Below are 26,555 nucleotides of genomic sequence, written 5' to 3'. Positions count from 1 at the left end.
TTATAAGATATTTTGAAAGAAAAATGAAGAAAAGCAGCTTTCATCGTTGTTGAAAAAATCTCAAGTTCGATCGTCTGTCAAAGGGTTCTTTTGTTATTTAATAACCTGTTGATGCACAGTCGCATAAAAACATCTTTTAATAGTCGAAATAAAAAAATATATATATGTAAACAGTCTGGACAGGATATGTGGGTTGAATTTGAAATGTTATTAGACCAACGAGTCTCATGTCTTAAGTCTGAGAAGATTTTTCTTTTATTGATATATGATCAAAACAGCCATTATTGTACGTTCTCTCCCGGCGCTAACGCCTTATAAATAAAATCACGGTGACGTTTAACGGAATCATTTTGCTGGGGACCCCCTGGACGGACTCCTGGGCGGGGTCGGGGCCCCGGGTCCCAGCTTGGGAACCGCTGGTCCGCAGGAGGTGTGACGTCACGCCGACAAGGCGACGTGGCACGGGGACGATTTGAGGCGTCAGGAAGTCACGGATCCCACAACCGACGCAGCGCCGCAACCATGGCTTCGAATAATGGCTCCGCGGGCAAGTGGGAGGTCGTGAAGAAGGGGAAGAAGAACAGCGGCTCGGGGAGGAAACCCGACAGTAAATCCGGTGACGGCGGAAGGAAAGCTCTGACCGAATCCAACTTGCTGTCGCGGCGTAAGTGGAAGAACGGCCCGGCGGGCGGTGCGCTTGAGCCGCGTCACCCACATCCATAGCCGCTCCAACGCTGGCGGTTGCTAAAGCTAAAGCCAAAGCCAAAGCTAACGTTGCGTTGACGCTATGGGGCGCACAGCCAATTTGACCATCTTAGCACAAGCTATCGCAGCCATTTGTCGGCGGTTCTTATATAGTGAATAGTGCTTTATTACGTTTTCAACCGCTAGCAGCCAGCTAAGCTAGCTAATCACTGGCGTCAACAGAGGGACGTCATCACGACGCGCAGTTTGCTGCGTCTTGTCGCACGACAGACAGACAGACAGACAGGCAGGCAGGCAGGCAGACAGGCAGATAGGCAGACACGTTATCCAACTCCGGGGGGGGGGGGGGGGGGGGGGGGGTTGTGGCGTCACAGCATCACACCTCAGAACAAATAGGCGATCACAGTAAATAATTAAAAACAGAAAGTTTGCCCCGCCACCAAAAATGTCAAGTTGAGAATAGAAAATTGGAATAAACCAGAGTCTAAAAATGAACCGTTGTACCTAAATATAACCTGCCCCACAGTGGCAGCTGCCACAGGTGCAAGGTGCCCGGTGCAAGGTGAGGGTGATCTGTGTTTGATGTTATTCATTTGTTTGTAACTTTGAAAGTCAATAATACTTAACAAAACACGGCCTCCATTAGACGCCAGCTAATGCGTTTGTTCATTCAGTGGCTGTTAAAGTTGTCTTAAAATCATAAGATTGCAAAACGGTGTTGAAAGCAAAATGCAAATCGCACGAATATAATTTGTGGTGATTAGGGCTGCAACAATCATGAGAGATTACGGGACACTTGTCATATAAATAATTGGGATCAACGTTTAACTTTCCTCAACCCATCAGATGAAAATGCACCTAATTAATGTTAAATATATATTTAGAGCATTCTAACACTGGTTTAAAGTTCCCTTGACTTGACAGTTTGCTCAGTTATTAGTGATGGGGCGATTAAGTAATCGTTGTGACAGCTCCAGTGATCCCCACTGGGCGTCCCTTAATAGTTTTACATGCACTTAAAAACACTTGTGATCATGGGGATTGGCAAACTGTGGAAGGGAGACGCTCTGAACACACGTCAACTACCCTCAGAAGACTGGTGTTGGGACAGGAGTCATTACCAGTAAACCTGTGGATATAACCTCAAAAACACCACTTGTTCAAGATGATGGCCACTCATTTATTATGGACAGGCGCTCTTGACCGCTTCGTTGTTTGTGCATGGCGCTGTTATCAGATTACTGATATAGCCAGTACAAAGTCTGTCTTTCTTTTACAATAGTAACCTCATTTTTGCCAGGAAGGAGGATGGGGATAAATTAAGGACCATTTTATTATTATTATTATTATTTTTTTTTTTGAAGCGTAAAGGGTAGTGTTTGTTCACAGAAAAAACCCACTGATTGCATTAGCGTCGTGCGAACCGTTTTCCGGTGCTCTTCTTTGCTTTTAAGAGTTGGTCATCAAGCTATTTCTGACCACTAACCATACAGTATGCAAATAGTGAACCACACAGTAGAATGTGACCCGTTTCAGTTTGTGCTATGTTTCAGTGCAAATGTTTCTAGTTAAAACATTGCAAATTGCCGTGTTCCCTCAAATATGCTTCAGGTTAAACAAGCAACACTTTATTACCCCAGTCAACCTAGGCCTAGCTCTAGGTACAGAAACAATGTGGGTTTACGGGGTAATTACTTTTACATATTTAAACAACACATTAGCTAAATGCATGAGGTATGTATTTTTAGGAAAAACATTGTGTCTTTCCACAGCTGACACCCCAAACTACCTTAATAGTCACGACTTACAATGTCAGCCTTCGTGGTCATTGTCCTGCTTCCGCTTATTGCCTCACTGCTAACCTCCCTGTTTCCCCTCGAGCCCCTGGGCACCAAGCTGCCTTAGTGCTCACTAAGCTGTTTAAGATTACAAACCCTGCCTGAGTCCTGAGCGTGCCCCGAACCACCCCAAGCATGAAGACTTGCTTCCGACCGCGGAAGAACAGCGTGCCGTACATGGATACCGATGCCCGGTCCAGAGTCTAGCTGTACGGCTTCAGTCGAAAATTGTGAATGGCTATTAGCGAGGAAGGCCACGCGATTATAGCCTTATTATAGATCAGAGGCCCTTCAGTGATAATTATTTCTGCTTTTGAGGTGCCGACAGTGCGAGAAGATATTTGAATATGGTTGTGTTGGTGTCATCTCAATGCAATGTACCGCTACCCTAAAGGCTCAAATGTGTGCGCACACGGAGAGCAGCTATAGATGTAGCTCTCGGGTTAACATGCGGTGTATAGAATGATCCTTGAGCTACTGGTAGCACCTGTTGCTATCTACACATGTTAGTGTGTGTGTGTAGGGGCAGGTGTCCCTCTATGAAACGTCTATTTGCAAATGACCACTCTGACTGACTTTAGTAGTTCAAATCCCTTTGGTCATCATAGCGTTTGGCTTAAAAGCTTTCTATTGCTTAACTACATGCCTAAATAGCAATAAGTGTTGCATAAATGGTGTCTTACATCATAACCCCTCAAGCAAACCACAGAGGGGGTGGGATTGTGAAGAGAGTTGAGTGCTTTAAGGGAGGAGAGAATGAAAGCTATTTTTATTTTTTTGGGGGAGGACAATACGACTAGATCACATTGGGCCATCACGCCAATGTGATCGTTAAACTAAGCTGCGTACACGAAGCTCTGCAGAAAGGTTGATCATCCGCCGCCTTTCTTTTTTCACCTTAAGCACCTCTGAAGATGTCCGAGACCGTGTTCGATGGCTTTGAGAAAATCGGAAAGAAACAGAACAAGGAGCAGGTTCCGCCACCGGCCGAGGCTTCAAACAAGAAGCCAGCGAGCGCCAAGAAGCCCAGCCCTGTCAGCACGCTCACGGCCACCACCCACAGGACCCTCGAGGAGGCCTTCAAAGCAGTGAGTTCTTGGGAGGGATCGCTCGGGCTTCCCTCAGTCTTAATGTTAACCTTCTTATATTGCCGCGTCCTACATAGAATTGTATGAGGGCAACGGCTCTGGAACTATTGTAAGATTAAAGCACAACCTTAGCCTGTGGACTGACCAATTTGTAAACCAATGTTGCTTTGTGATTTGACAAAAGATACATTGGAAATGACTCAAAAACCAAAATGGTTAACATTGCCGGTCTTCAGCATTATTGAGCATAACATGCTTAAAGTAACTTTACACCCACGCATAAAAGCCTGGGCCCAATCCGTACCGTGGCGAATTGGAGATCACATGGCTCATCACACTATCGTCTTGGCATAATGGGTGATTTGTTTTAGCGTGCACCGCTGTGGGTTGTTTTCACTCAGCCTCCTATTCCTTCACTTTTAGTTGGACGTCGCAGAGCTGAAACAGCAGTTGGCTCGCAGTCAGACTCTCTTTCCAGAAAGCCGATCAGTCTGGGTGAAAGACCTAGCAGGATACCTGAACCACAAGCTGACTGCGCCAGAGAGCGAACCCACACTCAGCGCCTATGCCCATGGTCAGTCCTTTCCCTACAGTAGCCACCAGTAATCCCTTTTTCAAGAGCAATATTTACATTCCTCTAAAGCTAGCTCACTGAGATGTGCTCCACAGCTTATAGCTTTTATCTTTCAAGTTGGATCCGAACCCGGGTCAAAAGATGGAAACGTCTTTTTCAAACTCTTTTAATTAGATGAATTGCTCAATTCTTCTTTTCTGCTGTAGATGGGTTTTAATCGCACTGGAACATTGCATCAATTGATTCATAATGTTCAATTGATGCACTGGTGTATTGTTGACATCCCTAAGCAACGAAGTACAACTTTCAATGATGCACTATGAAATGGAGAGGTCACTCAACACTTCTATCCATCCATCGATTCTCATCTTGTATCTTTTGTCTGCAGACTACCCATACTGTCTTGCGGGAAAGGAGCTGAGGGGCATCATCAAGGGCCTGATTGGGCGATGCAGCGACAGTCTGCCAGACTTCTTTGACCACTGTGTGACCACCATGCTCAGGGAGCTGGACAGACAGACGGGTAGGCGGAGACGCCATTTTTTGCTGCGTTGCCGTGAACATTGACATAGGCTATACTGCAAAGCAAAGTGGCCCAAGTCCAATTGTTCTGTTCAGATGTGATCCAGTCTGGGTTTTTTTCATGACAGTGTGAACAACACAAATCACATGGAATCTGGTCTTTTCAATTTGGAATTGGGCCACTTTCATACGTGGTCCTAAATCAGATACTGGTCTGATTTATTTATTTATTTATTTATTTTGGAATGCGACCTCACCCTGAAGTCAAATCGGAATTCATGCGACTTTTACGTCACTCTCGAGCAGGGGTTGCCAACCTTTTATTATCACGGACTGGACTGCAACACACAAAATGTTCATGCACCGGGGACAGGAAAAAAAGTACCCAAGTGTTTCTGGAATATACTCGGAATTCCGCCCCCGTCTTCGGGACATGGAGCAGAGTGAGCGTGCACCACAGCCACCCCCACCACGGCAACTGCACCACACCCGCCCGCCACCTTTGAGCAGCGTACACAGCGTGGGGAGGGAAAATAAATAACAAATAAATAGACCAACCCGGCCAGGGGGCACCCGCACTCGCCACATTTTGTGTGTGTGTGTGTGTGTGTGTGTGTGTGTGTGTGTGTGTGTGTGTGTGTGTGTGTGTGTGTGTGTGTGTGTGTGTGTGTGTGTGTGTGTGTGTGTGTGTGTGTGTGTGTGTGTGTGTGTGTGTGATTGTGTGTGTGTGTGATTTCAGGTAGCATTTGGGGTGCAATTTGCGCACATTATGATTTTATTTTACTAAATGTCCTTATTGCACAAAACAAAAAAAAAGCACTGCGCCCCTGCCTGGTTTTAAGGCTTTCATCCATGTGCTTGAGCAGAGGTACGCCATCCCAAGCTGCCCGACAACCACCGGGTGCATTTGCGTGCCATTTTCACTTCTGTATGACAGCGTGCCGCAGTTCAGGACTGTGACCTGTTCACACTGGAATTGATATTGGCCACATTTAAAAATAAATAAATAATGTCACCAGCCAAACAAAAACATCTGATCTGAGCAATGAATCCGAATTGAGCACTAAGGGTGTGTACGTGCAGTATGAACGTAGCCATAGTGTCCCGTCAAAGTGCTTAACTCATGTTTGTTTATTCCCTCCTGTGTTCTCAGGAGAGCCCTTGCATGGATACAGACTTTGTCTTCAGGCAATCCTGCTGGACAAGCCACGAATAGCCACGCAAAACCTGGCTGAGGTGTGTGCGTGTTGTGTGCACGCTTGACCTTGAGTCTTGTAAGTATCCCTTATTAATATCTATCAACTAATATCTTCACCGCCCTCTCTCTAGTACCTGGAACTGTTGCGGTCGGTCCAAAATCGGCCAGCCAAGTGTCTGACCATCATGTGGGCTTTGGGCCAAGCCGGATTTTATGACCTCAGCCAAGGATTACGAGGTGACTTCCTGTTGTGCAAGCACTTTGTTCATACATATAAACACTCTCACAAAAGTACATTTTAACATGACCAATCTGCGGCTGGTGTTCTTCCTCTCTTTCCTATCACCCACTTTCACCACAAAACGCTGTGGTGAAATTCTGCTGGGTCAGGGTGTTAATGAAGCAACCGTGCACGATGGGGGTGGGGCTGCCAACCATATGTTGGCCAGACAGATGCTCTCGGGCGCCGTCGGGGGGGGGGGGGGGGGGGGGGGCTTTTCCCTGGCATGTGGAGAGGCTCAGATGGCAAAATTGCGTCACACTGAAGTCAGTGTCTGTTGGAGGGGGGGGCGTGGTAGATTCCCTGTGATTACATAACAGTCTCTGTGTTCAAAAGTGTGTGATGGCCCTAAAGCAAGAGAGGACACAATTTGACTCATTTAGATGCCGTTTGTCGAGTTCAAGCTCGGAACACCTTGTCTCGTGTTAAACGGTCACATTTCTTGACACAAAGACTTCCATTCACCGGTGTTTTTTTTTTATTTTATTTTTTTATTGTTCTTATTCTGTTTTTAGATCTTTTTCACCCTACTGTGGTCAGCATGCTCTAGGCTTGGGCGATGTGTATATAAATTTTTCTAATTTAATGGTCCGTCCCCTCGAGAATTCAACGGCAAATAATAAGAAACTAATTTGTTTTTACATATTTAAAACCTAGTTTGTTGTCGCTGACAATGAGATAAATGTGTTGTTTCTCACCTGGCTTTTATGTCACAATTAGTGATGTCACACTCTGCCAATCAGAAGCTTGAATACTATCCACCACAGTCCACCACTCAGAGGGGAGATTATTGGACAGGTCCAACCAGCTTCAACCCATGTGCAGATTTTGGATTGCTTTGACGCTTTAGATCAGCATGTTTTGCCAGTTTTCGTTTTTTCTGTATGATGGTTGCAAAGAATTGTCTAAGGCCAATTGGAGATGGAGTTTGGAGACTTTCTACACCAGCGTTGTAAGCTATTTTTGCAGACTGAGGCGACGAGGAGCAGGAAATTGATCCGAGCCCGATCAGTGAGAATGGTTCGCAAAACATTCAAGCTGACGGGGGCTGGTAGGAGCATTTTGACGCCCAACTGGAGCGTGTTCATTTCTGCCCGCTGGATAATATGTTCATAGATGATAAGTTCCCACGGCTGCTCAGTAAATTTCTCTTCATCGCCTTGATCCATATTTGACTGTGTCGTTTATAACTCAAAGCCTCCCGAACAGGATGGAACTGGGAGAAAAAACTGGCAAAGTCGGACATTAACACCTGGAAGTGATGTGTCGTGTGACATGACCAGGCCGTTGTTTGTGTTTCAGTGTGGCTAGGCATCATGCTCCCTGTGCTGGGGACCAAATCCCTCTCCTCCTACGCCATTTCTTATCTGGAGAGACTGCTGTTGTAAGTCAATTTGTAAAGCCTTTTCTTTATATACAGTGCTGCTTGAAAGTATGTGAACCCCTTGAGCAGTTTAGATGTTTCTGTTGTTTTACCATGATTTCCTTATTTTATCATCACCAGTTTTTATGTATGAAACGTCAGATATGTTTATCAATTGCATGTACTTGTTTAGTGTGACTTCAATTGCATGTACTAGTTTAGTGTGACTTGTTTAAGTAGCCCAAAAACTACATGAAACATGGAATTAGTGTATGTGCAAAAGTAAGTGAACCTCCAGCTGCATTGGTTAAGTCAAGCAGGTAACACACATTTGGGTGCTAAATTAATCATTTAAGCAGACCAATGAAATGAGAGATCCTTGGGAAACGCCTGCAATAATTAAAAGAGAGAGGAAACCAACCAAACCACTGCGGTCCCATACAAATCAACAATACCGAGAGGAAAGGAGATATCCGAGGACATGAAGAAGAGGGTAGTGACGGCCCATCAGTCTGGGGAGGACTATAAGACCATCGCCAAGCGATTCCAGCTCCATCCATCCACTGTAAGACAAATAATTTACAAATGGAGGGCCTTCAACATGACCGCAACTCTGCCTAGAAGTTGACGCCCATCAAAACTATAACCTAGAAGAACCAGAATAATAATAAATCAGGTAAAGGCCAACCCACACATCACCTCTAGAGAGTTGCAGACCTCTCTGGCAGCATCTGGGACAAATGTGCATGCGTCTATAATCAGACGTAAATTGAATAGCCATGACATTCATAGGAGGGTTGCTAGAAGGAAGCCTCTGCTCTCAAAAAAAACCAAAGCTGCCTGAAGAAAGGAACCTCCTCCCAACAGTGAAGCATGGTGGTGGAAATGTGAAGGTCTGGGGCTGCTTTTCTGCTTCTGGACCTGGACGACTCCATATTATCCAAGGCATGTATTCTCAAGCGTATCAACAAATTCTTGACCAGAATCTCCTGCCATCGGTCAGGGAGTTGAAGCTGGGACGAAAATGGATTATGCAACAAGACAATGACCCAAAGCATTCCAGCAAAACTATAAAGGAATGGCTTCAGAGAAAGAGGATTCCCACTCAGGATTGGTCCAGTCAAAGTTCGGACCTTAATCCAACTGAAATGTTGTGGCAAGACCTGAAGAAGTTGGTACATACCAGATGTCCCTCCAACCTCTGGCTGGGTTCTGCAAGGAGGAGTGGGCAAAAATTCCCATAAGCAGATGCAAGAGACTGGTTAGTGGTTACAGAAGAGGTTTGGTTGAAGTAATGGCTGCGAAAGGAGGAGCCACAAGCAACTAATAAGAGGCTTCACATACTTTTGCACATGTTAAATTTTCAGTTTGTGTGAAATAAACCACCTTTGTTGAATTAAATAATGAAAATATATCTCTTTGTGTGTGTGTGTGTGTCCATTGTTTGGAAGGTGTGCTTTGTAAAATTGGGATATGGATGTATGTTTAAAAAGGTTATTTTAATGTTTTTCACAAAAACAGTGACCATGACTGGGGGGTTCACAAACTTTCAAGCGCTCGCGCGCGTGTCCTACGTCTTGCTTTGCATTTTGCCAATCCGTTTCCCATCACTTATTTGTTTGTCGTGGCCAGGCTTCATGCTAACCTGACAAAGGGATTTGGCATCATGGGACCTAAAGAGTTCTTCCCCCTGCTGGACTTTGCCTTCATGCCCAAGAATGCCTTGTCGTCAGGGTAAGGATAAACTATACACATTGAGATGTTTGAAAAGGGATATAGGGGAATGCAAAAATATAAATGTTAAGTGTTTCTCAAACAGTAATAATCATTTTAAGTTAATATTTTTTTTTTTTTTACTAGTTTGATTAAACTGAAATCAATAATTTCTTTGTTTTCTTAACATGTAGTCTGCAGGAGCAGCTTAGGCGCTTGTACCCACGCCTCAAAGTCCTAGCGTTCGGCGCCAAGCCTGAGAGCACTTTGCACACGTACCTGCCCTCGTTCTTGTCCCGGGCCACGCCGCACTGCCCAGACGACATGAAGAGAGAGGTAAGACGCACGGGGGCTTACCAGGTCCTTGAGGTGCTTTAATTTCCTCCTGAGAAATTTTAAGTCCTTAGAGGGGGAAAAAATATGCGATTATTGAAAACCTGTGATATAGCCTCTAGTTTTTTTTTTTGTTTTTTTTAATCGTAACGTAATAAAGTTTTTTAGTTTAATAAAGTTCCCATTGAAAAATGGTTATATTTTTTTGCGTCAATTCCTTGAAAATTGAAAAAATGTTGCGGAGTGTCTGTTAAATATTGTAACCATAATGAACCCTAACTTAAGCATTTAGCATAGAACACATTAAGATCATCGGAACTTTGAGTTTCGATTTCATGAATTGTCATTTGAAAATAGTCTTTCTCTGTGTTCCAGCTGCTAAGCAGCATGACAGAGTGCCTGTGTGTGGATGTCCAGTCTCTAGGAGTGTGGAGGCAGCTGTACACCAAACACTTACCCCAGTCCAGGTCAGGAGATCTGTTCACACACTGATTTAAAACCTGCCTCCAATTCCAATTTGATTATGAAGCTTTTTCAACTGAATTTAAGGAAACTGTAACAAATCTGGGATGACCTGAACTTTCTGCGTCTGGAAATACAGGAAATAGGTCTAAAACAAAAGCCACGTGCACTTTTGGAGACAAATACTGTACCAATCTCTTCCTCCTTCCCCAGCCTACTGCTGAACCACCTGTTGAAGTCTTGGAGCGTCCTGCCACCAAAGGTCCCATTTATTTTACAAGTCCTAATTGTTGTTGTTTATGGGCCGGTGCTCGTCCTATTTGACAAGGTATGTTTCTGGTTGTGGCATTTAGCTTCGTAAGAACCTTCAAGAGACCATCCAGTCCTTCAGAGTGACCAACGAGGAGATGAGGGACACAGAGTCCCAGGACCTGGTGGAGTGCAACACTCTGTGCCACGTAAGACAAAACACACGATCAAAACATTCACACCTTTTGAAGTTGAATTCACTATGTTTTGATTTAAATCTGCTTTCTCTCCACATTTAAAGTATAGTGAACGTTCTGTCATTTAAATCAAACACAAATCCTACTGCTTGTACTCTTCTGCTGTATCATATTGCAGGTATGTTTGTCAGTAGATTTAGTCAAATCCTGAAGATGTATAGGTGAAATTCTGTCTCATAATTAACAAATATATATAATAACGTAAATATAGCTGGAGGTAGTAATGCATGGGGCTCCAGGTTAGTCACAACAATTGCACCAATGGCAACAATGGGATCAACTGCCCCCTTCAGTTTCTAAGTGCAATTACCACCGTCTTAAAACTCGGTCCGGTGTCCGAAAAGTATCTTATTTTACCGGACAAATTTGCATCGTATTGGTCACGTTTCAATAACAGTCTGTGTTACAAATGCAAATATAACATGGTGCAAGAACAGCCGTTTCGGGGGGGTGGAAATTAAAGGGGTACCATCTCCATATTACAATTCAGTGTACCATCAAAATGATTCTGAAGCTGTGACCGACTGGTCGTAAGTCTGAACAGTCGTTAAACAGGCAGGCCTTTAAGTGAGAAGTACCTGTATTTGAGTTCCAGTTACAAAAATATATTTTGGGCTAAATTTTAAATGGCGGAAAAATCATGACGCAGATGGGCGCCGAATGAGATCACCATTGATAGTTATACGATTGCCATAGCGCCACTTATTGACCAAACAACGGCAGATTTCCACAGTGCCAGAGTACATATCCTGCACATATCTACCAAATTGGACGATAGCCAAATGCGTTGAGTTATGAGTTATGGCAAATTATGTAAAATATGTGAAAATTGATTGTGGCCAAACTATGGGGTGTAGCAAACGTCCATTGAATTCATTGCATTTGGGCAGTCCAGACATGCTGTGGTCCAAGTTTGGTGAATATTTGACCAAAATTGTAGGGAGTTAGAAAACGTTTTGGACAAAACTCCAAATGGCGAAAAAATCTGTAATGATGAAAATTGGCGGTGCTGTGCCTAATAGACCCGGCATAACCCAAGGCATCCATGGACACAAGAACTTTGTGTCTCTGACCAGCGGTTCATAAATTATTAGAAATGGAAATAGAAGAAGTGTTTGTTATAGCACTATCATCTGGCAGATTAATCCCGTTTTTTGTGTTTCCTAGTTTGGGAACATTTTGAACCCGTCTTCCAAGTTTGGTGTCTGTGGATTTCACGGTTTCTGGGCGCCAGGCACTTTCAGCCACAGAAGGACTAGAAGATTAAATAATAATAATAATAATCTGAGCGAAGACAATATGGTTCCCGCACTTGGGCGCACTGGGCCCCTAAATATAGCTGCAGGCAGCAATGCACAAGGTCCAGGTGAATTGCAACAATTGCACCAATGTGAAAACGAGCCAAAAAACGGAAATAAACGATAATTAATGTACTGCTACACAACGTAAACTGGAAACCCCCCCATTAACCACAAATAACATGTTAACTTACTCAAACTCTTGCGAACATTTCACAGCTTCACCGGTGGTTGCTTGTTGGCTGCTTGCAAAAATGTTGCTTACTTCGCAGACGAAAAGACGACACCACTGTGATATTCTTCACGGGAGGTTTTCAGGCAAAAGTAAAAAAAACAAGTATATTTGAGTTTTCTTGGAAATTTGATGGGAGTGATACCGTGCAAAATGCCGTTATCATTATCGCAAGATTTATTGGCCAGACTTCTGCCATCTCGCCTGATTTGTGTTTCAAACTGTTCTTCTCGGCACTTATGCATTTCTTGTCAGTTTGTGCATATTCCTCACAAAGGACAACATCACAAAGGACAATCGTCCTTGGTGTTTGTGAGGTAGTTCAAAATGGAGATGATGTCATCTATGCTGAGCAGATGATGTCTCTCAAACAAGTCAACTATATATAGAAATGAATTTCATACATCATTGATAATTGTTATTTAGCTCTATTTAAAACAACGGATAATGCCTAATTAATTGCAAATGGCACTTATATTGAACGCCCTTCTCTCAGGTGCCCCCCTAATTTATAGCAACGGCCATTATCATTGAGAAATATGAATTAAAATACTGTCGTGGTAGCTAAAGTATGTTGGCGTTACCTTAACATCAATGTATACATGATTAATTAGTGTGCCATTTTCAGAAGGTGATTATTTTACCAATTTAGAATATCCTTGCTGCAGAACATTGTGAACACAACATGCATTAAAGAGATTTTCATTTAAATCTCCCAAAATCTATCAGGTAGTCTAGTTATTAACAAACGGTGAAGCTATGATATGGGTTTTTAGATCAATTTTGGAGTACACTCCAACACCACCACGCTGCTGCTTTTCCAGTTCAGCAAACATGGGCTCTCTGTCATCATAAGAAATGCATCTTGGTTTGCTGTGAAAGGAGAACCCCCTGGCAGATGAATGGATTCTGGGGATTTCATCTGCTGTTAACCATGTTCCTGTTACACAAATTATATCTCATTCCATAAACCGTGGATCATATTTAATGTCTTCTGCATGAGGCAGGAGTCCTTGAACATTGTGTAAAATAGTTTTGTATGAGGAGTTAGTTGGCTCTTTCAGTGGTTCACTGTTACCGGTTCCAGAGCGGCACCACTTTCCCGCTGGACTAGAACCAAGAACCGCTTATGTCGGGCTGGGGGTGGGGACAAGCAAGCCAGAGCAAAACATTGCGGCCGCAATTTTTTGAGTCGGAGCACAAACTGGGGCAATTTGGAAGTGAATGTTGAAAACCCGAGCAGCTCGCTGCTGGAGCGAGGGAGCGCCGGGTACTGCCGGAGTTCGAGTCCGCTCTGCCCCCGGTTTTCAGCATTCACTACCAAATTGTCACAGGTTTCCCAACAATTAAAATAATAATATAGAACTTGTTTTCAGCGCTTCCATAGACGTTTATGATGTTCTGTCCCACTCATTACGATGATGATGATGATGATGATAATATCTGCAGGCAGCAATACACCATTATCGACACCAATTTCACATTTTTGAGTTCCTATCGAACGTAGCATCAGTTTGTTCTGTTGCTCCTCTTTACATCAGCATTACGTCTAAAACGAGTAACATTTTCCGAGTTTCCATTGAACGCAGCGTTAACTCATGTAATTATGCGGTGAGTCCTGCTGACACGCAGAATTACTAATACAAGGATACACTTGTTGCGTGTAATGAGTTTATCCTAAAAATGAGAAGGCAGCTGTCTACTACCTATAGTCCACGGAGTCCTGCCTCACGGCGTCTCTGTAGAAGGAAATCACTGTGTGGACGTTCCCAACAACACGGTTCCATTCAAAGAGATTAAACACTGCATGTCCCTCAGAGACATTTCATCAACTTCTTAAACTTTTGGGACTAAAATAAAACGGACACAATTCTGACCCGTTGCTGTGGAGCTGCAATCGAACTCCATGTGTGCTGACACAAACAAGGAATATATTTTGGACTGTTTTCGACTCTAGTGTGTTTATATTCTAAAAAAGGGTAAAAGAATAAAATATCAAACGGAACACCCCGCAAACATCAAGCAGGTAATGCAAATATACACACACGCTCGCTCACACACAAACACACACACACACACACACACACACGCTCCACGTGTCCGGTTCTAACGACACCTCAACCGTTAGTTGTTGCTTGTAGTGAGGAAGCAGATGGAGGATTTGGACGTGGTGCGAATTGTCTGGTAATTAAGTTGCGGCTTCCAGGTTATTACTTGCATGACTAAAATTGTATTGTAATAAAATGTTTTGAGAGCTGCCAACTATCATGCTTTGACCATGAGACTCATACATATCAACCAGATCACACGCCACACATTGTATTTCTCACACTGAGAATCCCAAAATAAGTACAACTTTGTGCTGGACCCCTAAAAAATACAAATGGAAAAATATTATAGAATAATAATTAATTCACAAATCTGTTAAGAATTTTTAAATGCAAAGAACAGAACCATAAATATGTTTCTCCACAAATAATGTGTTACTCGTATTGTAGAAACGTTTTTACAAACATAGCATCATTCAGTGGATGCTGGAGTGGAATCTGACTTGTAGTGACGTTCTAAACTACTCAGCAACGTTACGAAACATGGCACCATCACAAAAAGAACCTAAATGCATGATCTCCATAGTGATGTCAAAACGTGTAGAAGGCGCGATGCTAACGTTCTATGGTCAGTGAGAGATTGCCCTCGAGGATCTACTCCGTGCATCGGCTCCAATCCATGTGACAAAACAACGGCATCCAGCAGTGACCTATTTTTTATAATATCTTAATACCGATTACAGAGCTGCCAAGTCCTACGCTTTGACCGTAACAATCACACATACTGACCAGTTCACAGGCTCACACCTCATATTTCTCACACTGAGAATCCCAAAAGAAGTAAAAAATAAATCCCCCCCCCCCCCCCCCGGTTGTGATTAGTGCTTGTTAGTATGTCATTCATCTTTTTGGTGGCAGAATCTCCAGGTGAAGATGCGCGGCCGTGGCTTCCCCTGGTCCAGGCTGCTCATGGCGCTGCTGGTGTTCGCCGCCGGCTTCATCGCTCACGACGTCCGGTTCCACAACTCCTTCGCAGGTTGGTCCCGCCGGCATTGTGAACCTTGGGCTTGAAAGAGATTCTGAAAGCAGCTCTTGATTCTGAAGACAACAATTTGATATTTGCAATCTCTTACAGTACCGCACGATTTAATACTGTATCCTACATTTGATATGTTATCTTTCTTTCTAATACTGTTGTGTTAGTGACTATTTTTGAGACTGAGCACAGAATGCATTCTGTAAAGCATTTACTGTGCTGCATTGCTGTGGTCCCACCAGTCACTGGGGAAATCTGGGACCCATACTGAATGTAAATTGATATATCATTTAAATAGGCGTGTGTGTGTGTGCGTGTGTGTGTGTGCGTGCGTGTGCGTGCAGACTCCACCACAGCCCGGTACCTCCACAGCTCTGGGCTGACGGCTGTGTCGCAGCAGGCCTGGAGCAAAGTGACGGTCTACTCCAAGCAGGGCTTCAGGTGTGTGAGGCGGCGCAAACCGGCTTCTCAAAGCCGAGACAACCTGCTTTGGCCTTTCGCTTCCTTTTCTGGTCACAAACCAGGTCTGGGCTTATTTTTTCTTTTGTCGTTCTTTTTAATACATTTCATTTGTGTGTTGTGACTGATCTCGTCTGGTTAGCTGGTTGGAGACGAACACTCCCTACTACTACTCGGAGAGCGTTCGCATCCTGGGCCCGCTGATGGAGCAGGGGGCGGAGAAGGCGAAATCTGCTGCCATCGTCGTCTCGGAAAGGACTAACGACCTGATACTGTGGCTCAGCGAGAACACGCCGCTGTTTCTGGAATGGGTGCGGCTTTGTACTTACACTACGGGGCGCTTTTATCTAAATCAGGACTAAACTCGGGGGTTCCTATGCAGTATGGGAAAGTATGCAGTATTTTAGTCATTTCCAGCTCTGTAGGAGTATGGAATAAAGAAAAGCGAGTATGGAAAAATGTGTTCCCAGAGTACTGCCCCTATTCTGTTGAAAAATATATTTATATAAAATACAGAATTTCTCAAAAATGAATTGATCATACAAGAAGAGGGGTTTTCATGGTGTTTGGAGCAGGCAGCCAAAATGTTTATGAGAGAGTGAGCTTGATATTATTGAAAGCAAGTGCGGCATGCGACTGCACGCACACTCCTACGCAGAATGTGCCAAATAAATAAATAAGCCTGCCTCTGGCCAGACTGGCTCTAATCTTCCTTCTGGAAATCAGATTTTTTTTGAGTCTGAGACTATTTGAAACCATGACTGAGAAAGGCCATTTCAGTTACTCCAGATGAAAAGTGATTAAGTCTGAGATGAGCTCAATCTGTCTCCGTGAAACTGCTCCTACGTGTCGCAGGGTTTTCATGTGTGTCTGTGTCTGTGTCTTGGTGCAGGTGAGCACCAACACTCCGGACAGCGTGTTCCAGGCGCTGGCGTACCTGAAGGAGCTGCTGCTCTTTCTCCACCAGAACTACATCCTGCCCGCCCTGGCCTACGCCTCTGAGCTGCTGCAGTGGGCCTGGACCAGCCTGCAAGACTCCTGCAAGTCAGTGCTTCCACGTGTTCCACATTCCTGGTGCCGGGTCACACCGCCCGGAGACGGGGCTGCGGCGCGAAGCCAATCAGCTGTCGTTGCCGGCGGTGTGACCGCACGGCGATGGGGCTTCTGTGTCGGCTCAGAACCCTCTGGCTGTTGTGGGCGCGTCAGACATTTCAAACCTTTCCCCTTTTTCCATATTAAATATACATTATATAGATAGACGGGGCTGTGTGTACTTTGTAAAAGTAAAATGGTAGAGCTGTTTTGAATTACCTCTCGGAAAAATGACGTAACTAGTCTTGCCGTCCGTCCCTTAAAATAAAGAATTGTTCTTGTCGGAGAAACATGAAATGATGTGTTATTTATTTTATCGATAGTTTAAGGGACATTTTTAATTAAAAAAAAAAATTGCCTAATCATGACCAATACACAGTTGTCAGACCCTTTTTTTTAAATTTTATTTTCTTCTCCCCTCCACCAGTGGGGAAGTGACGGCATCGTGTCTCCAGAACCACGCCGCGTCCTTTACCAACTCCACGTGGCACCTGCTCCAGCACACCACCTCAGCCATCGCCACCTGGGCACAGGAGCTCCTGACGAGAGCGTGACGGAGCTGACGGCCGCTCGCCACACACACACACTCACACACACACACACACACACAGACACGCCTCCACCTGCACCCAAACCCAACACTGTATATACACATAAATACACTTGTTCCAGGCTGCGGTCGGACAGGGGGTTCTCTGAAGGTCGCTGGAAAGACTCCTCCGCTGTCCCGTTTCGGCCGATCCGCATGCTGTTTTTATCGGGGGGGTTTTTTTCTACCGGCCCTTTTTCTCAAATGCAGGATGCCGACCACGTCCCTCACCCCCTGAGTTTTTCTACCACCGATTTGAAACCGCTCACCTTTTAAAAATAGAGGCAATACGTTTATGTCATTTCTAGAGGATTTGCGTTTGTAGATTTATTTTTAGATACAGGTGAGCCACTTTCTGTGAAGACCTGCTCAAGTGTCAGACCTGTGTGTGTGTGTGTGTGTGTGTGTGTGTGTGTGTGTGTGTGTGTGTGTGTGTGTGTGTGTGTGTGTGTGTGTGTGTGTGTGTGTGTGTGTGTGTGTGTGTGTGTGTGCGCGCGCGCGCATCAAGCCCAGGCTGCCGCCTGCTGGACAGTCAATGTGAATGAAGCCCAGACACCAGGTCGATGGACCGTGACCCCGCCCACATCTCTTGTCTCCTCCCTCGCCCTCTGTCCCGCCAGGTAATGAGCCAAGCGGAACACAGAAACCGCGAACGATCGCTGCGGCATCCCTCGTGTTCTTAAAGACCCTTTCCTCTGTGCGCCATCTTGCTTCATCCACGCCGCTCCACCCACTCTTTTCATTAAGTGTTGTATGGACGGACCCAGAGTGTTAATTTGTTACCTATTCATGTGAATGATTTGTAATAAAGTCTTCAACCCTGCTCTAGTTCCTTTATGTCCGTTGATCGCGCATCACGGTTATTGCACTGTGAAAGATTTTTCCCGACTGCCTCGCCCAGGTTATGTGGCCGTTGGAATTATTCTAGTCGTGTATGTACGGCTTCTCCAGTGTAAGCTCCAGTTCTGCACAGCCCCTCCAATAGTCTGTCAAATTCAACAAATCAAATCGTTTCTTAACCACCTTTCTCCGGAGACTTCAAAAACAAAAAGCCCTGGACGGCTCTCCATCTTCATTAACACACGAAGCATTTGGGTATTTTATGAGGCAAGGTGTGGCTTGTTTTTAAGTCGACAACTTGTCAGCCAAATTATTTACATCCGTTTACCTTAGTATCAAAATACAACTACGGAGTTCCTCGTCCCCTTCGATAGCTCAGTTGGTAGAGCGGAGGACTGTAGAGCGCACATGGGAATCCTTAGGTCGCTGGTTCAAATCCGGCTCGAAGGAGGAGAAACTTTTGAGACAAATTGCTTCTTGTCAGTGTCGCGTTTTGACACCTTCTGTGGCGGCGGCCGCTGCGGACAACGAGGCGCACGGGTTGTGTTTGTCGCCTATAAGTGCGCGTCGGCATCCGCCTGCGTCTGAATATGCTGAAGCGTTCAGTGTATTAACACGTTTCTTCCGTTTTGTTTCGCAGAAATCAACGTTTGATATTTTTAACGCGGCACGATGGTTGTTATTCATCAGTTGTTATCGAGCCTTATTGACTGGTCGCGTTCAGCGTTTTGACGGCTCCAGAGTTTGCAAATTCCACTTTTGCCGTTTTGTCACTTTACATGGAGGCGGTGCTTTACAAGTCATAGTGTATTCAATCTCTCCTTTAGACGTCGAGGGGGATTAGCTCAGATGGTAGAGCGCTCGCTTAGCATGCGAGAGGTAGCGGGATCGATGCCCGCATCCTCCACTGGCTTTTACTGAACAGCACAATGCAGCGTTAAAACTCGCTCCGGAAATGTCTTCCAAACATTTTTTTGAGTTGCGTGAGGAACCTTCACCGGCGATGTTTTCCACGACAGTGTGCATTCAAACCGCAAAGCTTGACACCCCGTTCGTCTCATTCCGCTTTATTCGTTTTTGTGTCTTGTTTGTCTTCGCCCCCGCTCTTCCGACGAAGGTGCTCGGCCTGTCAAACAGAATCAAAGCGTTTAATAGCGGAAGGTGTCTCCCTGACGCGTGGTTCTGCCGCCGGAAGGAGCCGCACCAGGTAGTCCACGGGGTCGCTGGGCTTGGTCTTGCAGCAGTCCAGCATGGCGTCGCTGAGGACGGGCATCACGTACTTCATCAGGTAGTTCCTCAGCGGCAGAGAGCGGGCCTCCATCAGCTCACGCTGCTGCCGCTTCACCTCCGCCATGTTCCTGTTCTGACACGCCACAGCACGACAACACTCACTCTGGATATTATACAGGGACTACTCACTTTACGACCTACCTGTTTAACGACCGTTGGGACTCACGACCAGCTCTCTCACCTGTCGGCGTCAAGCATCTCATACACTGTATATACTATATATACGATATAAACTGTATACATCTCATCTCATAACTGTTCTCAGTCTCAGCCTCGTTCCCGCAGTCTATCAGTATTCACTACACTAACATTTGCAATGGCCACGCCCCCTTGCCGTAAACTAACACGGTCCTCGCTTATTGACCAATTCGCTTAACGGCTTGGTTGTAGGAACGGAACTCGCAAAGCAAATTACCAAAAGCACAACTGCATTAACAGAAAACACAACTGCGCTAACAGAGAACACAACTACGTTAACAGAAGATACAACCGCATTAACAGGAAAAACAACAGCGTTAACAGGAAACACAACCGCATTAACAGAAAACACAACCGCGTTAACAGAAAACACAACCCCGTTAACAGAAAATACAACCGCATTAACAGGAAAAACAACAGCGTTAACAGAAAACACAACCGCATTAACAGAAAACACAACCGCGTTAACAGAAAACACAACCGCGTTAACAGAAAACACAACCGCATTAACAGGAAAAACAACAGCGTTAACAGAAAACACAACCGCATTAACAGAAAACACAACCGCGTTAACAGAAAACACAACCGCATTAACAGAAAACACAACCGCGTTAACAGAAAACACAACCGCATTTACAGAAAACACAACCGCATTTGTGACTGCATCAATAGAAAACACAAATGCGGCGGCCACAAATGCGGTTGTGTTAATGGGGTTGCATTTTCTGTTAATGCGGTTGTTTTTGTTGTTGTTGTTTTTCTTCACGGAAGCTCTCAACTAGACAAAGTCTTTACAAAATCATTTCAAATCTATATTCCGTCTCAAGGTATTCTTTTATGTGGCAAAAGAAAATAAAAAAGTGCAGCCAGTCAGTCATTATTGCAAAATAACCCCATTCGGAGTGACACAAGACCCTCTCATCAGCCCATCAGGGGCGCTGTTGCCATAATGACCGTCTGGCTGCACCCCCCCCCCCCCCCCCCCCCCCGACTTGACGCAAGGTGGGCGTGCTTGTTTCAAACTCACCCACTCGTGGTGCTGGGCAGCGAGCTCCGCCAGCGCGGCGTCGTTCCGTCGCCTCCGCTCGGCGGCTTCCAGGTCCAGCAGCCGCTGCCGCTCCTCCTCCTGCCTCTGGGCCTGCTCCATCCGCTCCTCGGGGGTCGGGCTGCAGCTCCTGGGCTTCCCCACCAACTGCGTTATCCTCTCCACGATTTCCGTATACTCAGGGTCATCTGTGTTCACCTCTGGGGAAACACAGACGCTCTTTCGGACACGGGTACACGCCCTTACAATGACTCACAATGTGAAATACTACATGACAACGTGAGGGTGTTTAAGTGTGGTTAGAACCAATCTCGTAGGTCTTTAAAACATGCTTCATAAAGTAGAAAGAAATCTACCAATGTGCTCTGGGTGATTCTCCAGCTCGTCGAAGTAGTCCCAGAGGGTTTCCTCCCGAGTGCGGGCTTGTCTGTACTTCAACAGACGGGCGGTGAACACCTCCCGGGTGCAGCGCGCCGCCTCCGCCGCGTCCTGTGGAACGCCCTGCGCTCGCGTCGTCAGAAAGTCATCCGTCGCGTTGAGGACGAAAACATGCTCTAGGAAACAAAGACGCGGCAGTGTCTGGGTTGGTTTGGTTCTGTAGCCTAGTCACGTTCCCAGAACTGATTTCCGGGACTGACGGTTTTTCGCACGCAGAAACCGACTCTCCATGGAAATGAATAGACTTCCCGTCGTTCCTGTCGTTTGTCGGATTCAGTGTAAAGCTGGTGTTGCCACTACTTTAGCAGTCGTTGTGTTTACTGTTAAAGTACCAAGGTGAGTCACTGTGGTGCGAAAGAAGACATTTTATACCGGGGATGATGTTCTTGTTGAACGAGGGAATTTTGGTATTCACTTCCTCGGTCTCTGCCTCTTCATCTGGGTCGAGAAAAAAAACGACGTAAGTGGTCACGTTTTGAATGTGAAGGATACCGTCGGTGTTTGGAACTCACCACAGAACATCTGCTTGGCCTGCTCGTAGGTCTTGGGGTAATCATCCAGAACGAAGCCCTGGTTCCTGCACGGCTTGGAGTTCAGTTTGTCTTGCATGATGCGGAAAACCAGGTGGTCATCCAATCGACCTACGGGGCCAAAAATATGGCTACGACGGTTTTACAAAAGGAGGAGGGAGCTCAATGTTCCAGAGGACTGTGGGGGTGATTACGGAATAACGCAGATCTGAATCGCAAACTTTTTGATGCAGAGGCGTATTGTTATAGTGTATTGTTTACAGTTCATTTTTGGGTTGTTGGTGTTGTTGTTATTTGTTCATTTTTAAGTTATGTTTATTACGATTATTATCAGGTTTATTGTGCGGATCGACAGCCCACCTTTATTCTTTTTCATGCTATTCCGAATCATGTCCAGCTGTACCTTTGCGACCCCGATAAGCTCTTCTTTGTCAATCTCGCCTCCTTCCAGTATTCCCTCCTAAAGAGTTGTACATTTACAGAACAATGGCGGTAAAGGGAGGCGTTGGACAAGGCAATGGAAATACAGCATAGAAAAAGTACATTTGGTGACATGGGCAGCACATGACATTTAGAAGAGGGCGCACTATCGCTTGTTTTAACTAAATATCACAACCTACCAGCTTTTTGATTTTTTCCTCGATGACCCCTTTGAGTTGGATGTGGTGAACCTGGTAGAGCTTGCACAGCTTCTGTGCGACGGTGGTTTTACCCACGGTCGGAGGTCCCGTGATGAAGATGCGAATTGGCTTTTGAAAACAAATACGACCATACAGTTACTTCTGGACTTAACATCAGTCTGCCTAAATCAAACATGTGAATCTAATACCTCCTTACTGACACTTTCCCCACCTTTAGTTATATTTTTTAGATATTTGTGTATATTTGGCTATTTAAATTTTTACTTTTTGTTGTGTTTTTATTATTATTATTATTATTATTTTTATTATTATTATTATTATTATCAACCCTTTTTTATTTTTCACATTGGAATTTTGCCGGCTGAAGGTTCCTGGCACACAGCAACCGCCAAACTCATTGACATGAATGAAGCGTCCTTGTATTCGGGGCAGTCCAGACGTTGTGTGGTGCAAAATTTGATCCACATCTATCTATATTTTAGCAGGAATTAGTGAACAAAACATTTTTCTGAAGAATGTAGAGCCCACGTACAGGGAAGTAGCTGAACCAAGGGACCTGGGTAGGCGGAGCAGGAAGCTATGTGACATCATCCAATTTGTTGTGCAGGGTGTGGCTCTGAGGGGGCTTTGGCACGGGTCGAGGTGCGTGTTGTGAGGTGTGCTGCGGTCTGGACTCCATCGGTGTGTATTGGTTGCTTCACAAAGGATCTGTGCCGGGTCGAGACGAGAGACAGCATGGACTAATGCTGCCTCGCATGGGGACTCTGAAATTTTGTTTGAACTGATGGTGCAACCCGTGGGAACTCGGAAAATTGTATTTCGACTTGATAGGAAGTGATGCTGCGTTTCACGGGAAATCTGAAAAATGTCATTTGTGACTAACGTGACCGACTTGGACCCTGTGCATTGCTGCCTGCAGCTATATCCATCATATTTTTTTATTATTATATTTAAAATTTTGAGATTGTTAAGCTTTTTTTTAATGCCATTTGTCTGTAGAGAAACGCACCAATCCTCACCATGACCAATTCCTCCTATATGGAAATGTACTAAGCAGAATAAACTGTTTCTGATAAATAGGAACTTCACAATGTTGGCGACGTAGTCTGGCAACAGTGCTGATAGCAACAGACATTCTATTTAAATGTATTGAAATTCTCTCAGTCCCTGGTGAAAGTTTAATTTTCTGACATTCCTGTGCACTCACAAGCAGCTGCCTGGTTTCCTTGTACTCCTCCACGATGCGCTGCATGTTGTCAATCATCCCCATTTCAGACTTCCACTGGATACTAAAGAGGTCTTTGGCAAGGTTGGCCTCCAAGCGGAGGTCGATGCTCAGATACTCCAGCTCCTCAGGCTGGAATGTGGCACAAGGACCGCTTGTCACGTTACTTTTGTTCATTTCAATATTTGTTGGTGCGATTCATGGTTAATGATTTTGCCATCTAAAGGACTTTGCACAGAAATAGGTCAGAAATAGGTGACTTACTTCCATAATCTTCATGAGGATGGCTTCCTCTTTGTTTTTTTTAATGATCTTGCCCGGCCCAAGTACAAAGCTTATCGTCTAAATGGGAGAGGACCATGTACAGTAGAATCATTTTTAATTTCTTCCATTGGTACATTTTATAAGCTGCAGTGCCGATGAAACGTCTTAATTAAAATAAAACCTGTATGATATCCTCCAAAGTTTTCTTGGAGTTGTCCACGGCCAAGATGTAGCGGACCTTTGGTTCTAACTCAATGACGTTTTGGATGATTCTGTGGAGGGGAAAGAGTTGGTTTTAGCTTTTGGAACATCAGCAAATCAGTCACTCACCAATTGTATTCTGTGTGGAGATTTTTCTTTTTCACCCCGCAAGGTCGTATACATGAACCATGGGAATGTAATTCATGCCGTGTCCGAAAAAAGGCACCTTATCCAACAGCATCGACCAAGATGTCTTTCAAAGAAGTAGAAAAAAACCCACATATGAGATGACAATGCTTTGAGTAACAGAGATTACATATTCATTCTTGGTTTACAAAATACCTTGAAAAAATAGTCTAAGAGGTTCTCTCCCTGTCCATACTGAATACCACTCGCCACGACAAAACCGATAAGCTTCATCTTTCTCTGCAAAGTGACAAACATCTGGTTTAGATGGAAGCCCGCAAGGTCCATTGGCGTCAGTCGCAGTTTTCGGGCTATTTACCTGTTTGCCCAGTTTGAGCACAAGTTTCTCCAAACCGTTAAGGTCTTTGAAGTTAGGGTGCGGCCTCCTCCTCCGATAGTCATCTTCCCTCAGAGGAGGGTCGAGGTCGTCCTGAGGAGACAAGCGTACGGTCAAGCCGTTGCAGTGACAAAGGCGGACAACGTGGGCGGAACGGGATCCCTCACCATGCTGAGCGGCTTGGTCATGGCCCAGGTCATCACCGAAGACACCAGGATGAACATCTTGTGTGACAGGAAGTTGTGCTTCTCAGCGTGAAGAGCTGCGATCACGAATGTGAAGCGTATTTCGTCATCAAACCATCTTCAGAGGCATCTTTAATAGTTAGAGAACTTTTGGTCTAACCATAGCCGGGTCATCAACCTCCTTCATGGAGTGATACACTGAGGTGTCCCCAAACCTGTGATGGCCCAGGTGGCCTCCTCCAGGAGTTCCCCTCTTGTGTTTTCTGACAGGTTGTACACGATTACATCACACTCCAGCAGCCGCCCGAACAACTGATCTCGACTTGGCGACTGTGGGAAGCACATGTTATGTTCAGTAAATACGTGTCCTTTAAATCCCCATGAAAGGGTGCATTTTCTTATGCTCATTTCCCGCTGTAAATACAGGGGTGTGCGATGATTACAGATTGTTTAATCACACAAACTCAGTTTCATTTTATGAACAAGATTGATGAGGCTGACTCAATATCTTAGAGACCCCCAAATAAACGTCAATCGATTCGGCTGTGTCTAGTAACCAAATATGACTATTGAAAATTAAATATACAATATATAACATAGGAAATAAATACTTTTTATAATAAATATATCATTGTGTATGTGTATTTGTTTATATTTTATTGATTTACGTTTTGTTAAATTGTATATTTTTCATTTTTATTTGGTATAATTATTATTGTTGTTGTTTTTTTGTACAATAAATACGATCGACAAGGTTGACCCAATATCTTAAGAGACCTCAACCAAAACTGCACTTTATTTAGCTGTGTGTGAACACTGAAAAATAAAATTACACATGAAATATTAAAAAACACAATTAATTATTTTATATTGGTATTTTCATTTTATCATTATTATCATTTCTTCCGTCGACGCCCCTGGGTCTTGATACTCGCCCGATATTCATCGGAGAGAAAGCTCAATTCTCCGAGGCTGCGGGAAGACACTGTTCCCACGATTTGGAAACCCAGGTTCTCGCCGGTGAGCGTGGGCGTGGCGTCACGGTCGGCCTCGTCGTCCTCGGTGGTGCCGGTCGTGGACGTTGCCAGGAACTGTCGGATTGGTTTTTAAATGGATGGTAAACATTTTAAACAGCCGTGACACGAGAGAGAGAGAGAGAGAGAACGACAAAACCGAAAGAAAACAGCGTCGGGCGCTCGTTTACCTTGGCGATGTATTTTGAAGAATACGTGTCGACATTGCTTATAAAAACGCGTTTCCTCAATAGCGTGCCTGCTTTGTCCGCCATTGTTGTTGTGTGTTTTTGTTTTGTTTTACTGTCGCTAAGGAGACCGCGGAGGACGCTCTGCCGCTGCTAAGGTCGTTTCAGCCAATGGGATGCCCCCATAGGATTGTGTTAGAACGACCTTTGTTGTTGTTGTTGTTGTTGTTGTTGTTGTTGGTAGGAAGAAAAAAAAAAGGTCGTCAGGCCTCCTTTGGGGCTCACTCCTCTCTTGGAACTAGTTACTGAATCACTCTGGTGGTTGAGGAAGGCTGCGGCTTATTCACAGAGCTACAAGCAACTTTAAACGGGTCCTTTCATTGCAGAACACTGGGTGGCGCTGGTTCGGTGGTTTATGACAGAGCAAGGCTCCCGCTGGGAACTACGTGGCGTCGTCGTCGTCGATTTATAGGGGAGAGTGCTGACGTCACAAAGACACCACATGACCTTTTTTTCTTGCTTAGATTCTCTACATTGGAGAGGAATATAAGTCCATGATTATGAGAGCAATAAACAGACAATCTTCTATCTAATATATATATATTCTTTTTTATACTGTATTTTTTTTTGGACCAAAT

At 44.7% G+C, this 26,555-nt stretch overlaps 2 protein-coding genes across 2 annotated transcripts; one reads left to right on the top strand and one right to left on the bottom strand.

The window, feature by feature from the left end:
• The first annotated feature begins 450 nt into the window (after positions 1 to 450).
• Positions 451 to 18,159, top strand: tmem214 (transmembrane protein 214). The gene is made up of 17 exons (XM_079996938.1): positions 451 to 664; positions 3,447 to 3,631; positions 4,055 to 4,205; positions 4,594 to 4,728; positions 5,881 to 5,963; positions 6,057 to 6,162; positions 7,508 to 7,589; positions 9,201 to 9,302; positions 9,476 to 9,617; positions 9,990 to 10,081; positions 10,290 to 10,338; positions 10,430 to 10,534; positions 15,079 to 15,196; positions 15,541 to 15,637; positions 15,798 to 15,966; positions 16,548 to 16,699; positions 17,175 to 18,159. The coding sequence occupies exons 1-17, from the start codon at positions 523 to 525 to the stop codon at positions 17,299 to 17,301; spliced, it is 2,037 nt and encodes a 678-aa protein (XP_079853064.1). The 5' UTR covers positions 451 to 522; the 3' UTR covers positions 17,302 to 18,159.
• A 1,074-nt stretch (positions 18,160 to 19,233) lies between these two features.
• LOC307247355 (adenylate kinase 7-like) lies at positions 19,234 to 25,061 on the bottom strand (the record flags this gene model as incomplete). The annotated part of the gene is made up of 16 exons (XM_080023503.1): positions 19,234 to 19,302; positions 19,381 to 19,539; positions 20,692 to 20,909; positions 21,066 to 21,263; positions 21,520 to 21,585; positions 21,660 to 21,788; positions 22,038 to 22,137; positions 22,298 to 22,426; positions 23,526 to 23,675; positions 23,808 to 23,885; positions 23,989 to 24,079; positions 24,173 to 24,261; positions 24,351 to 24,434; positions 24,514 to 24,624; positions 24,699 to 24,793; positions 24,932 to 25,061. 16 exons carry the CDS (start codon positions 25,059 to 25,061, stop codon positions 19,234 to 19,236), a joined length of 1,896 nt encoding a protein of 631 aa, XP_079879629.1.
• Positions 25,062 to 26,555: the final 1,494 nt, after the last annotated feature.

Source organism: Zeus faber (genome assembly GCF_960531495.2).
Source record: "Zeus faber genome assembly, chromosome: 2".
Classification (NCBI taxonomy): domain Eukaryota; kingdom Metazoa; phylum Chordata; class Actinopteri; order Zeiformes; family Zeidae; genus Zeus; species Zeus faber.
Note: the sequence above shows the minus strand (reverse complement) of the source record. Positions and strands in the feature narration are given on the sequence as shown.

Excerpts from the sequence above, each read along its gene's own strand:
- tmem214 (XM_079996938.1), top strand. The coding sequence starts at position 523 with ATGGCTTCGAATAATGGCTCCGCGGGCAAGTGGGAGGTCGTGAAGAAG. Across the intron at positions 10,082-10,289 it reads AAACACTTACCCCAGTCCAG|CCTACTGCTGAACCACCTGT; the intron begins GTCAGGAGATCT and ends CTCCTTCCCCAG. Across the intron at positions 10,339-10,429 it reads GGAGCGTCCTGCCACCAAAG|CTTCGTAAGAACCTTCAAGA; the intron begins GTCCCATTTATT and ends TGTGGCATTTAG.